The 12,866-nt window shown below is 72.7% G+C and overlaps 2 protein-coding genes across 2 annotated transcripts; one reads left to right on the top strand and one right to left on the bottom strand.

The window, feature by feature from the left end:
* On the bottom strand, nt 1–2,638 carry LOC140659440 (uncharacterized). Its single transcript, XM_072879119.1, has 5 exons — nt 2,414–2,638; nt 1,910–2,050; nt 1,471–1,611; nt 993–1,385; nt 1–151 (listed from the first exon to the last, which is right to left on the bottom strand). Exons 1-5 carry the CDS (start codon nt 2,493–2,495, stop codon nt 135–137), a joined length of 774 nt encoding a protein of 257 aa, XP_072735220.1. The 5' UTR covers nt 2,496–2,638; the 3' UTR covers nt 1–134.
* Nucleotides 2,639–9,324: 6,686 nt separating this feature from the next.
* Nucleotides 9,325–11,503, top strand: LOC140659607 (WAP four-disulfide core domain protein 2-like). Its single transcript, XM_072879448.1, has 4 exons — nt 9,325–9,513; nt 9,777–9,911; nt 11,053–11,205; nt 11,302–11,503. The coding sequence occupies exons 1-3, from the start codon at nt 9,426–9,428 to the stop codon at nt 11,202–11,204; spliced, it is 375 nt and encodes a 124-aa protein (XP_072735549.1). The 5' UTR covers nt 9,325–9,425; the 3' UTR covers nt 11,205; nt 11,302–11,503.
* The last annotated feature ends 1,363 nt before the right edge of the window (nt 11,504–12,866 follow it).

The following is a 12,866-nucleotide window of genomic DNA, read 5'->3' as shown; positions in this document are numbered from 1 at the left end:
TGCTGCAAGCCAGGCGTCCTGGCGGCTTTATTGCATGGGGCAGAGCGCGGCAGCAAGCGCTGCCGCAGACCCCGGCCCCCGGCTTGCCGGCCCCACGGAGGGGCCCAAGCCCCGCTGCTGCCTCCTCCTCGGGATCACTCCTTGGCTCTCCCTGGGGGACAAAAGGGGATGGTGAGGAGGGGGGTGCAGGCAGGACTGGGGAGCGGGGGGAGGCAGCAGGGTGCTGGCGCTGGGGAGCGGAGCTGGCCCCGACCGGCTGCTGCACTCACCCCCGGTGCATTCAGTCCCCCAGCATCTGCCCCCCTGCCTGCATCCCAGGGACGTGGCACAGCCAGGAGCAGCTCTGGTGGTTCCGTTGTTGGGTGGAGATACAACCGCTGTGCCAGGGAAGCCGAGCAGCCGCAGCGGCTGCTTAACCACCAACGGCCCCAACCTCCCATGGAAACGAGTGTCACAACCGGGCGAGTGCCCACAGGGTGCTGGGCCCCCCCACCCTGCCAGTGGCCCGCAGGGGCCACCCGGCTCCGCCAGCTGCCTGCTCTCCCAAATGCACACCCTGTGCCAAACACATTCAGCAGAGATGTGGGAAGGCAAATTGCAAGAGCAGGCTTGTCCCCCCGCCTGTGCAGGCCGAGCGCCTCGGCGGTCAGGTTTCCTACTCTGGTAATCAGGCTGCAAAATTATGATTGCTAACACCGCTGCCTGGTTCTGACCAAAGACGACGCCAGCTCCCAGGACGGAGCTGTGAGCTGGTGAAATCACCAGCATAAACGCCTGGAGGCCCCCACGCCGTCTGCCGGAGCGATGTGGGATGCTGCCGCTCTCCCTGCCGCGGGGAGGCCGCCCTCGCTCCGCGGGGAGGTACAGCGGACCCCACGGGTCCGGCTGCCCAGCTGCAGGCAGCGCAGCTCTGCGCTCCCACCCCCCTGCCCGGCCCCCCCCCGCCCGGGCAGGGGCAGCCCAGTCTGGCCCAGTGCAGCCCCTCCTCTCACCCGGTTGCTGGCAGGCCTGCTGGCACTCCTCCACCGTCCCGAAGTTGTTGGGGTTCCCCCCGCAGCCGCTGTAGATGAACGGCTGGCAGGTCCCCGTGGCAGGGTTGTAGGCATAGTGGCGGAAGCGTCCCCGGCACGGGCCGCTCACAGGCGGGAGGTGACAGATGTCACCCGAGGACACGGGGCTGCTGGAGGCAGCAAGACCCACCCAGTGGCCCCAGCCAGCGGGCAGGAGCGGGACCGTGGTACGTCCGTCCGGAGGCAGGCAGCCGCGGCTGCAGCCCGTGAAGCAGCACTTCTCGTAGCGGGGACAGTCGGTGTCATCGATGCAGGAGCTGTTGCAGGGGGCGAAGGTCTGCAGCACCTTTCTCTTGGGGCAGACGCCCGGTTTGGCTGCAGGCGAGAGAGGAGACCGGCTCTCACTCGGGGTCTGTCCTGGCTGCAGCCCCCTCCCACTGAGCCCCCCGGCCGCCCTTACCTGGCACCGGCTGCACGCAGTGGACGTGGCAGCCCATGCTGCAGCACTTTGCGTTGCCTTGGCACTCGCTGTCGCTTCCGCACTCCACCAGGCAGATGGTCATCCTGTCAGGGTCCGGCCGCGGGCAGAAGCCCCTCTTTGCTGGGGGTACACAGCAGGGTCAGACCCCCGCCGCCCAGCCCACCCCCGGGGTGCCCAGCCCCGGGTCCTGCAGGCCAGGGGCAACGGGCACCCCGACGCCCTACGCCAGAGGGGCCGAGAGCGGGGGGGGTGGGTGCGGGGGCCACCCACGCCGGCCCTTGTGGGTGACGCCACCCCACAGTGTTGGGAAGAGCCCGGACCCGGCACGTCCCGTCCGCACGCCAGGACGGGGCGCGGGGGCCGGCAGGGCCGGGGGACCCCCTCCCCGAGGTGGAGCTGCTGGGGGGGGACCGCTCACCTCCTATGGGGAGCCGGCACTCCCACCCGCAGCCGGTGCTGCAGCAGCGCTCGCTGCCCGGGCAGTTCCCGTCGGAGGAGCAGAAGTTGCCGCAGGGCTTCGGGGGGATCCTGCTGGGCGCGGGGCACTCGCCGTGCTTCCCTGGGAGGGCGGCAGGGGGTTACGGTGGGCGGAGGGGCGGCGCGGCCGGGACCGGACCCGCCCTGCCCGGGCAGCGGGGCGCGGCGCCGGGGGGGCCGCCCGGGGCGGGGGGGACACGAGGCGGGCCGGGGGACGCCGGGCCGGGGGACGCGGCCCCGGGGGGCCCGGCCCCGCCGCTCGGGTGCGGGCTCTGCGGCGGCGGGGAGCGGGGGCCGGGCAGGGCGGCCCGGCGGGATGTCCCGGCTCGGAGCCCGTGGCCGCCCCCCAGCGCAGCCCGGCACGGGGCGAGCGGACTCCGGGGACACCGGGGCGGCGGCGGGGAGCGGGGCCGCGCCCGGAGCGCGCCCCCGGGCCGGGGCTCACCTGGCAGGCGGCGGCCCGAGGCCGGGCGGGGGGGGCCCGGGGGGGCCGCCAGCAGCAGCAGCAGCAGCAACCCCAGCTTCATGGCGCTGCCCCCGGGCCGCCCCCGGCCGCTTAAGTACAGCCCGGGAGCCCCGGGCCCGGCCGGGCTGGCCCCGCGCCCCGCGCCGGTCTCCGCCCCCGGGGACGGGGCCGGCGCTCCCGGAGCCCGGCGGAGCCCGGCCCCGCTCCCGGCCCGGCCCGCTCTGACGGAGCAACAGCCTCCTCTGCCGGCCCCGCCGGGTGCTGCGCCGGGCTCGGGCCCGCAGCCCACGGAGCCCACGGAGCCCACGGAGCCGCGAGACACCGCAGGCGGGGGCGCAGGCAGAGCTGCGCGGCACCGGCACCGTCACGGCACAGCAGGGAGGGGGCTGCAGGCAGGGAAGGGGCTGCAAGCAGGGAGGGGGCTGCAGGCAGGGAGGGGCTGCAGGCAGGGAGGGGCAGCAGGCAGGGAAGGGGCTGCAGGCAGGGAGGGGCTGCAGGCAGGGAGGGGCTGCAGGCAGGGAGGGGCAGCAGGCAGGGAGGGGCTGCAGGCAGGGAAGGGGCTGCAGGCAGGGAGGGGGCAGCAGGCAGGGAGGGGCTGCAGGCAGGGAAGGGGCTGCAGGCAGGGAGGGGGCTGCAGGCAGGGAGGGGGCTGCAGGCAGGGAAGGGGCTGCAGGCAGGGAAGGGGCTGCAGGCAGGGAGGGGGCAGCAGGCAGGGAGGGGGCTGCAGGCAGGGAAGGGGCTGCAGGCAGGGAGGGGGCTGCAGGCAGGGAGGGGGCAGCAGGCAGGGAGGGGGCTGCAGGCAGGGAAGGGGCTGCAGGCAGGGAGGGGGCAGCAGGCAGGGAGGGGGCAGCAGGCAGGGAAGGGGCCGCAGGCAGGGAGGGGGCTGCAGGCAGGGAGGGGGCAGCAGGCAGGGAAGGGGCTGCAGGCAGGGAAGGGGGTGCAGGCAGGGAGGGGCTGCAGGCAGGGAGGGGGCTGCAGGCAGGGAGGGGGCAGCAGGCAGGGAAGGGGCAGCAGGCAGGGAGGGGGCTGCAGGCAGGGAAGGGGCTGCAGGCAGGGAAGGGGCCGCACAGGCCGGGGTGATCACTCCCCACGGCCGGGGCACGGCAGCAGGAGGACACACCAGGCTTCACACCGGCTGTGCCGGCAGGACTCGAACACCCATCACTCACGGCACGCAGCTACGTGCCGTAACACGCTATGGGTGTGCGGCAGCCGGGAGAGGAAGGGCACGAGGCCGAAGCCCCGCAGAGCCACCAGTGCCAGCCGAAGGACCTGCTCGGGAGAGGCTGGCGACTCCCTGCACTGCCACCATGGCACTGTGGCACGAGCCATGTCGGGGCAGGTGTCACTCAGAGGGACCCTGTGCACATAAACCAAGGACGGGACTGCTTTCACAGCCCCTGGTTTTCTTGCTAAAGGTTCCCTCCATTCAGACCCAGCGTTTCTGTAGCAACAAGTGCATTCGGCCACTTGGAGCCGGGATGACGCAAACAGGAATTTTGAAGTGGGGAAATAGGATCGTTGAGCTGTAAAACCCTGTATGAGACCGCAGAGGTCACGTCGGCCTCAGCACAAAGACGCTTCCAGCCAGGCTGGCCTTGCGACAAACCCCCAGGCAGGGAGCGTCCTCCCCCACACACCGGGACCCCGGCCGAGGCCTCTCTCCCCATCTCCAGCTCCGGCAGAGGACCAGCCCCTTCCCCCAGCCCCTCGAAAACCCAGGTCCTGCTGCTCTCTGCCCACCGCGGCCACGGGCTGCCCCCTCCGCCGTGCCTTGCTGCAGCCCTGCCAGCCCCCACCTGCGCCCGGCAAGCCAGGCTGCCTCTGCCCGACCTGCCGGTAGCGCCTGCCTGTGCACTTTGCCATTCGGTGGGACGCGGCAAGCTGTGGTGGCATGGCCGCAATTCAGTAGCGAGAGGTGCCACAGCGCAGAGCCGGCAGGGACGCGCGCAGCTTGGCTGTGTCCCCGCACCGCATGGGATGGTGAGGAGGGAGCAAAGGTCCTGCTCGACGGAGTCCCGGGGCACGGCAGCGGCCACACCGTGGGGTCCCCGCAGGCACGGAGCACACCTCACCGTCGGCATGGTCAACCTTTGCACACTTGGCTGTGCCGGGCTCCCTGTGACCTCCCCGCACTGTTAACCTTGGGCTTCCCCACCCCGTCCAGGGCTGCCTCACGCCGGTCCCGGTGCGCAGCGAGGTGAAAGGCAGCCCCCGTGCTGACCCTGCCGGAGCACCCGTCTGCCGTGACACGTCTGCAGCCGGCCGACGTGACAGCACCCAGCCGCCTGCCTGTCCCCGCAGAGGAATGGTGCTCGGTGCACGGCGCGGGGCAGCGGGTGCGCCCAGCCTGGCACGTCACACAGGCTTCCCATGCTCCTCTCCCCCCGAGGCCACGCTCGCCCATGGGGACCCAGCTGGCTGTCACCCACAGCTCCGCAGGCAGACGCAGCAGGACGTGGGACCAGGCCGGGGCCGGGGCAGGCAGGCGCCAGGTCTCCGGGGTGGGCATGGCCGGGGACTGACCCCCAGCTCTCTGTCCCACAACGTCCCCGTGCCACGCCGCCAGGATGGCCACCACCCCAGGGAGCATCCTCCTGCTCAGTCCCCTCTGGGTTCCTGTCCCATAAACTCGTCTAATCACTTGTCACACCTGGGCAGCGCTTGACGTGCAGCAACGAGCCCCACAGCTCGGTGAAGAGACCGCCCACCCTCTGCCCCTCACCTGCGGGTCTCCCCGGCGCACCCAGGTCCTGCAGCTGCGGGAAGAAACTCCCGTCCGCGCTCTCCGGGCCACTCTGGATGTACCAGCCTCCCTCCTGTCCCCTCTGTCTCCTCTTTTCCAAGCCAGAGAGAGCTCCGGCCCCTTCCTCTGGGCTCCCCATGGCCACCGGGGTGGCCCTGGCCCATGGCCACGTCTCCCTCTGCCCCAGGAAGGGTGCTGTTGGGTGCTGATGTCCCCGCCCTGGCTGCAGCCTGGCTGCTGGGGCTGGGATGGGGCCGTGGTAAATGATTTCTCAGGCAACAACACATTGTGAGGCTGTCGCTGCCTCGGGCACAACTGTGAAACGCAGCCAGAGTTTCGGCACCCGAAGGTTATGTGCGTTATATGCCCCTCCCCGGACCCGCGCGGATATAAACCCCCACCGACCCGCACTGGCCATCCGGCACCCGCGGGGAGCGCCATGAAGACCGCCGGCATTTTGCTCGTGGGCATCCTCGCCCTCTGTGCCCAGCTGCAGCCGGCCGCCGTGGCTGCCGGGGGCACGGGTGAGTGCTCGGGGGGCACGGGGCGGCTACGTCCCACCAGCTCCGGGGCGCCGCGGGGCTGGCTCGGGCTGGGGGTCCCGCGTGGGACGAGCAGGTAAGACCGATCACACTGGCACCGAGCCCGGTGCTTCCCCGGCCCTAGGGCACCCCACGCACCACTGCCAAGCCAAGAGGCCCCAGCTCTGCAGCGTGGAGCGGGACCGCCAAGGTCTGCGCCGTGCGGGCGGCGCGGGCGGGCGGGGGGGGTCGGCGGCAGCAGCAGGACGCGGCAGCGCGGTGGGAGCCCTCCTGCCCACAAGGTGCACCGGCCTTTGGCTGCCAGCCGGTTGCACGACAGGGCCCAAAGGGGTCAGATAATTCCCTGGGCGTCAGCCCACGCACACGGCGCGGGGACCCCGAGCTGCCGCCTGCCGGGGCCCGATGTCTCCCAGAGGAAGGGGTGTCCCTCTCTATCGCTGTCCCCTGCTTTCCCTGCTCTGTGCCGGCAGCAGGAGGCCGGCTATCCGCCCAGGGCACCTTGCCTGGCCGAGCAACGCTCCCCTTTTAATCATTGACTGCCCTCCCTTGGTGGGCAGGGAGACGTGACTCCAGCACCTTTTCCGCTGCCACGAAGGAGCCACGGTCACCCGCGGGGCTTGGGCGCAGCCAGCGTGACCGGGCTCAGCACTGGCGGGCACTGCCACCCAGGGATGCAGCAGGGAAGAGCCTCTGGAGTCGGGCTTGGGGCTGCTGATCCCACGTCCTCAGCCAGGATCCTCCCCCGGGACGTGCCTTGGCATGGGGACGGCTACCTGCGGCCGTGCCAGCAGACCCCGGTGCTCCCCACGGCCGTCCTCGGCCTCTGTCGAGGAAGCGCCTGGCGGAGCCAGGGTGGGGACGGCAGCATCCCGAATGCCGTGCACTGGGGACGGGAGCCAAAGCATTTCTGTCTCCCAGAAGGCGATGCCGGCTGCATGGGCCGGAGCCCGGCACAGCCGCTGGCTCTGCCGCCAGCACGTTCAGTCCCTCTCCAGCTGCTCCGGCTGGCCGGGGGCAGCTCCAGCTGGATCGGCTGCTCAGCAGCCAGCCGGGCACGCCGGGGCCAAGGCACAGCCTTGGGCAAACCCACCGACACCCACGCTGCTCCCACAGCTCTCGCCTTCCTCTGCGGTTTCCCCCTTGTCCCCTGCCACGAGCCCGTTTCTGGGCTCCCGTCTGCTCCCATCCAGCTGCTCCGGCACAGCCCGGCTGCTGGCATCCGCGCTCGCAGCCTTCCAGCTCCAACTGCTCGCTGCCAGCACCAAGGACATCCCACACGCTGGGGCAGAGCAATTACAGGCTCAGACCACGGCAATGACTCTCAAAGGCAAGCGCCACCGGCAGTGCCGGCGCAGGAGCAGCAGCTCAGTCATGGCGGGACGCCGGGGCAGCCCCTGCCCTGGCAGCGGGGACGGCGCTGCTGGGTGGGCAGCGTCGGACCGGCAGCAGCACCGCTGCTCCAGGAAAGCCATCGCTGGGTCCGGGTGGGCTCTGTCCCCGTGCAGCACAGGCAGGGACGGCGCGGGTCCCTTGCCTCCATCCTGGAGGGCAGCACTCGCACCGCCCGGCCGACGCTCATGCCTGCAGTGGCCACGTTACCACCCCCATCCTGCGCCGGCCACCGGAGCAGCATGCCCCAGCCCTGGCGCAGGGATCACGGGGCTGCGACACTGCCACCTTTATTCAGGGAGTCCCGGCGTCAGCCCGGGGCTGCGAACACCAGCCCAGCCCAGTTCCCCGAAGCGCTGTCCCCAGTGGGGCCCAGCCACGCAGGCACGGTGGGAGCATCCCGGCCAGCCCCAGCGCGGCCAGGTCCTGGCAGCTCCCTGGCACCCAGCCACCACGCACCCCAGCCCAGAGGGCGCGGGGACGAGGACTGCCCTGCCACTCTCCCCGCCACTGCCCTGCCGCTCTCCCTGCCGCCCGGGGCCCGCGCCCCGTCCCCACACGTCGGCTCCCGCTGCCTCGGCTCCCGCTGCTGACGGCGCTGAAGCGCAGAGTGGCAGCTGGGCAGGCGGCTGGGCCGTCCGCGCCGGCTCCTGTTACTACATAAACACCCGCGGCGGGGAGGGCACCGCAGGCAAAGGCAAACAGTTCCTGATTTACTGCCGCTCTGCTCCGTGCCGCATTGTTGACTGTGGGGTTAAATTACCTGGAGACGGACCCCGGCAGAGCGGACGCCGGCTCGTGACTCGGGGCAGGGACCGTGTCCCCCACCCCACGCACCCTTGCCCCACGGGGGGCTGCCCCGGAGCCTCTGCCAGCGACGAGGGCACACCGTCGCCAGAGACGGGGCAGGTCTCACCCTCCTCCCCGCGCAGGAGAGGCTCAGCCTGCGACCGTGCCCAGGATGGGGCCCAGAGAGCCGGGGTGCTCTGGGATCGCCTCCCAGCAGAGGGGTCCAGCCCGTGCCCCCCAGCCAGGCAGCACCGGCACCGCGCGCAGGGACCCACGTCGCGATGGCAGCCAAATGACCCAACACGTTGAGCCGAAACCGGGAGCTGCGAGCAAAGGGGCCGGGGTCCTTGGGGCCTCCCGGCGCAGACCTGAGCGGCTCCCCTTCTGTCAGCAGCCCCAGAGGAACTGAAGCCACTGCCGACAGCGCCCATGGAGGAGACGGGAACTGGCGGAGCGGCAAACACTGATGGGAGCAGGGTAGCCACGCTGGGTGATCTAGGCCGCTTGGCTAGCTGGGCCTATCCAAACAAGCCCTGGCTCAGCGCTGCCAGGCGCTGCGAGGCACCCCAGCCTGCCGGAGGGCGGCACACGTGCCGCGGGAGGGGTATCCCGGACAGCCGCCGGGCCGAGGGGGTCTGGGGTCGTACAGCCCCCGGCACCGCCATGCCCCAGAGCAGCAGGCGCACAGGCAGAGCATGCTGGCGGCTCGCTCCCCACCAGCCACTCGCCCGACCGGTGCTGCCGGCCGGTCCGGGCCGCATCCCCGGGGCTGTTGGAGGCTGCGAGGACGGCGGGGGCCACGGGACGAGGCTGCGGCCAGGCAGGAGCTCCCGAGGCTGCCAGGGAGGCGCGGGGGAGCCCCAGGGAGGGCACCTGCCCCGGGCGCAGGCAGCCTGGAGGGCCCTTCAGCCGAGGAGAGAAAGCGGAGGAGAGCGAGGGGCCAGAGAAGGAGCCGGGCGAGCGGCAGCCGCAGCCGAGCCGCAGGCCCCGGCCGTGCCACGGGCTCGTCCCGGCCTCTGGGCACCAGCGGCCCGGGCCAGGGGCTCCGCTCGAGCTCACGACCGCGGCCGGGGCGGTGGCAGGGATGGATCGTGCCCCGTCCCCGGCGCACCCACGCCTGCCACGCGCCGCGCTGGCGGTACCAGCCGCATCCCCGCAGCCTCCGGCGGCCAAGCCCCGCGCGGGGCCGCGGCAGCGCTGCGCCCCGGCTGCCTCGGGGGCCGAGGCCGGCCAGGGTCCGGCGTGCAGCGCACGGGGCCGCGGCCGGCGGCGCTCGGCTGCTCTTCCTGCCGGGCAAGTTTTCGGTGTGGCCGCCCGGTCTCCTCGAGGCTCCCCCTTCCTGGTCGGCAGCCAGCAGCGGCAGATACCTGATACTCGGGTTGTGCAAGCGCGAAGGGGGAGCCTGGCCCTGCCCGGCCCTCGGAGCCACCCGGAAGGCCGAGCCCTCCCGCCCGCCGGCCCCACCTGGAGAGGAGCTTAAAGGCCGGCCGGGCGGCCCCGCAGGCGCAGCACCGGCTCCCGCACCATGCCCAAGGCCCGCAGCGTGCTCGTCCTGGCGGGGCTCCTGGCTCTCTGGGCAGAGCTGCCTCCAGCATCCGCCCAGAATGTCACCAGTGAGTATGAGCGCACGGCACGGCGTGGCGTGGCTCGGCACGCCCCAGCCGAGCAGCCGGCGTCGCTCCCGGCCCCGGGGACTGCTGGGGTGGGGGCCGGGGCCAAGAGCCAGCCGGCGCCCGGCGCGGCTGGGCTCGCCAGCATCCCCGGACCCAGCCCTGGGGCTGGCGGCAGCATCTCCCGCCTCAGGACGGCAGCCCTCGCCCTGCCGCGGGGCCGGCAGCTCCGGCGCCCACCCACGCCCTCCGCCTTTGCCTTGCAGCGAAAGCCGGCGTGTGCCCGGACCCGGCGACGGAAGCAGTGAACTGCACGGTGGGGTGCCAGTCCGATGGCGACTGTGAGAGCACTCTCAAGTGCTGCCCGGCGGCCTGCGGCAAGGCCTGCCAGAAGCCCGACGGTAACGCTCCCTCCCGCCCTCGGCCCCGCAGCCGGCCCCGCTGCTGCGAGCCGACGGCCCGTCCCAGCCGGCGGCACCGGTGCTCCGGGGCGCGGTAGCGGCCACGGGCCTGGGTGCCCCTTGCGCGTCTGGCTGCAGCGCGGTGATCGGGGGCTGCGCGGGGAGCCCGGTGGGGTCAGGGCATGCCCCGGCGGGGCGGCCTCCCGGCGTGGTGCTCCCTCCACCCGCGCTCACCCCTTCCTCCTCCCAGCGACACGGGGGTCGAGCAGACGCCTCCGAACGACGCTGGGGCCAGTGCAGAGGGCAGGGGCTCGCGCCGCTCCCCCGCGCAGCCCTGGCTGCCTGCTCAGCCTCGCCTGCCCGGGACGTGGGCACCGTCCTGCCTCCCAACCCCACGCCTGGGAAGAGTCTCCCAGTGGCATCACCCCTGGCCCTGCGCCGAACACGGCCCCACGGCCACCTGGCTGAGTACGCTCACTGCGCCGGTCCTGCCGGAGAGCAGCTCTGGTAGGCAGGTGCAGGATTTGGGATCTCCAGCCGCCAACACGTGGATGTGAACCGGAGTCTCCGGTAGCTCCATCGCCGCCTGCAAGGACAGAGCTGGCCCGGCCGTGCCGCAGCGGAGGACGGCACGGTGCAGAGCCAGGAGCCCAGTGCCGGTGGCAGGCAGCGGCAGGCAGTGGGACAGCGGGACAGGGGCCCCACGCAGCCGGGGCACAGGCTGTCTGGGGGGCACGTGCCCCCCACCGAGGGCTGAGCTGAGCCCACGCGCCACGAGCGCACGGCCAGGGCTGTCCACAGCGGCTGTAGGGGAAAGTGGGCCTGAAGCTGCCATCAGGGCTGCGTGCCGCGGCTGCGCGTCCTGTGCCGGCCACGCACCCCTGAGCAGGAGGCTGAGCACAGGGGCTGCGGGGGACGACCGTGCCACGTGGCCTCCCCAAAGTGTCCCCATCGAGTCAGGCTGGCGGGAGCACCAGTGGGCAGAGCTGTGGGGTGGGGGAGCCACCGGCCAGCACAGGGGTCCCTCCTCCGCGGCAGCCACGGACCAGGGCCATGCCCGTGGCTCCAGGAGCTGCAGGGCCGGCCCTGCCCCTCGTGCCGGGGCCAACAGGTCTCAGGCCGTGTCCCTCCGCCTTTGCAGAGAAGCCCGGCACGTGCCCGCCCGTCAGTCCGGGGATCCCCATGCTGGGCGTCTGCACAAACCAGTGCAAGACGGACTCCAACTGCTCCGGGAGCCAAAAGTGCTGCAGGAACGGCTGCGGCAAGGTCTCCTGCGTGACGCCCCTCCACTGAGGTCAGTGGGGCACCCGCTGACCCCGGGGATCCCACAGCACCCGCAGCGCGGCACCCGCACGCCCGTTCCACTCACGGCTCTCTGCTCCCTTTGCAGGCGCAGCCACCTCCTGCCAGCCCGGCCACAGGGAAGCTGCTGCCTGACGCCAGTCCCGCACGCCCAGGCCCCGAACCGTGCCCCCCCGGCCAGGCCACGCTCCCAGCTCAGAGCCTTCAGCCTCAGCTTCCTCTCCGGGGTCCCCTGCTTGGGGTGTGCTGCAGCCCCCCGCACTCTCACCAATAAAGCAGCCTCTCCCTGCCGTGCTTGTGGCTGCCTCTCCGTCCCGCCGCGCTCCCCGCCGGGCAGCCACTCTGCCTGCTCCCGGCCGCATCCTGCCTGCCACGGCCGCCACTGAGAGCTGCTGCCGGTGCTGGGGCCACCTGGAAGGGCTGCACCCGACAAGCACCGGCACCGACTGGCTGCACCGTGTCTCCGAGGGTCCCCAGCCTGTGCTGCTGTCCGGGGCTGCCCCACGGCGGGGGACGGGGAGGCTGCCGGCATGTGCTGTCGCACAAGCATCGCCCAAACCCCCTCCTGCCCCACGCGCTCCCAGCCCGGCAGTGGCACGTCGCCCGTGGCAGGAGCCCGAAGGAGCCATGGGCAGTGAAGCCCACATGCCCCTGCCCCGTGCCTGCCCCTGCCCCGTCCCTCCCCTGCCTGCTCAGAGCTGAGCCCCGCTCCTGCTCCTGCCCCGCTCTCCCCAGTACCTCCCGCTCCCCGCAGGGCTCCTGGCGCCCCGGCCCTCCCCACCCGCCCCACTCCCACTCCCGCTCCCGGCCGCCAGGACCAGAGCAAGCAGTGCCACGCGCCTTCGAGGGGCTGCCCCCCCAGGGTCCCCGCCTTTGGCAGAGGACAGAGCACAGCTGTCCCCCAGGGCGGAGCGAGCCTGGCATAGCCCAGTGCCCGGTGCCCGGTGCCGGTTCCCTCTCCCTGCAGTGCGGACGCAGGCCAGTGCACCCCGGCTCAGCGCCATGGCTCCCCGCGGCAGCTCTTCCCGCTCCGCGTGTGCTGGGAGGCAACCGGAGACGTTCCCCGGGCAGGCCCGGTGGACGCTGAGGACCAGGGACAGGACACTGCTCCCCCGTGTCCCATCTCTGCTCGCCGTTGGGGAGCGCAGGCAGCGGGGCTCCGGGAGCGCTGCCCGTCCCCCCAGCCCGGCTGCTCGCGGGTCACCGGTGACCTGGAAAGGGCGCGGTGCGGAGGATGCATCAGCCATGGGCCGCGAGCCCAGCGCTGCCCCGGGAGTCTCCCCCGAGCTGGATTGTTCGTGCCCGCCGCTCCCACGGTCTCGATACGGTGCTGCCATGGGAAAGAGCAGCTCGGCTCGGCCGGCCCCTGCCCCGGCAGGGTTTAAATCCCAGCCGGCAGGCCCAGCAGCACGGCCCCCCGACGGCAGCAGGATGCCGGGCCAGCGCACCCTCCTCCTGGTGCTCCTGGCGCTGTTGGTGGAGCTGCTGCCCACCCCGGCCCACCAGCACCGCACTGGGGACCAAGGCAATGCCCCCGCGGTCACCCCGGCACGGCGCCGGGCCCCACGGGGACGCTGGCCCCCCACCGCCCTGCCTGCCCCCGGCAAAGTAGGCGAGTGCCCGGCGGTGGGGAGCGGAGCCCCACGCGCCCCC

This window comes from Ciconia boyciana, chromosome 14 (genome assembly GCF_034638445.1).
Source record: "Ciconia boyciana chromosome 14, ASM3463844v1, whole genome shotgun sequence".
In the NCBI taxonomy this organism is placed as follows: Eukaryota; Metazoa; Chordata; class Aves; order Ciconiiformes; family Ciconiidae; genus Ciconia; species Ciconia boyciana.
Note: the sequence above shows the minus strand (reverse complement) of the source record. Positions and strands in the feature narration are given on the sequence as shown.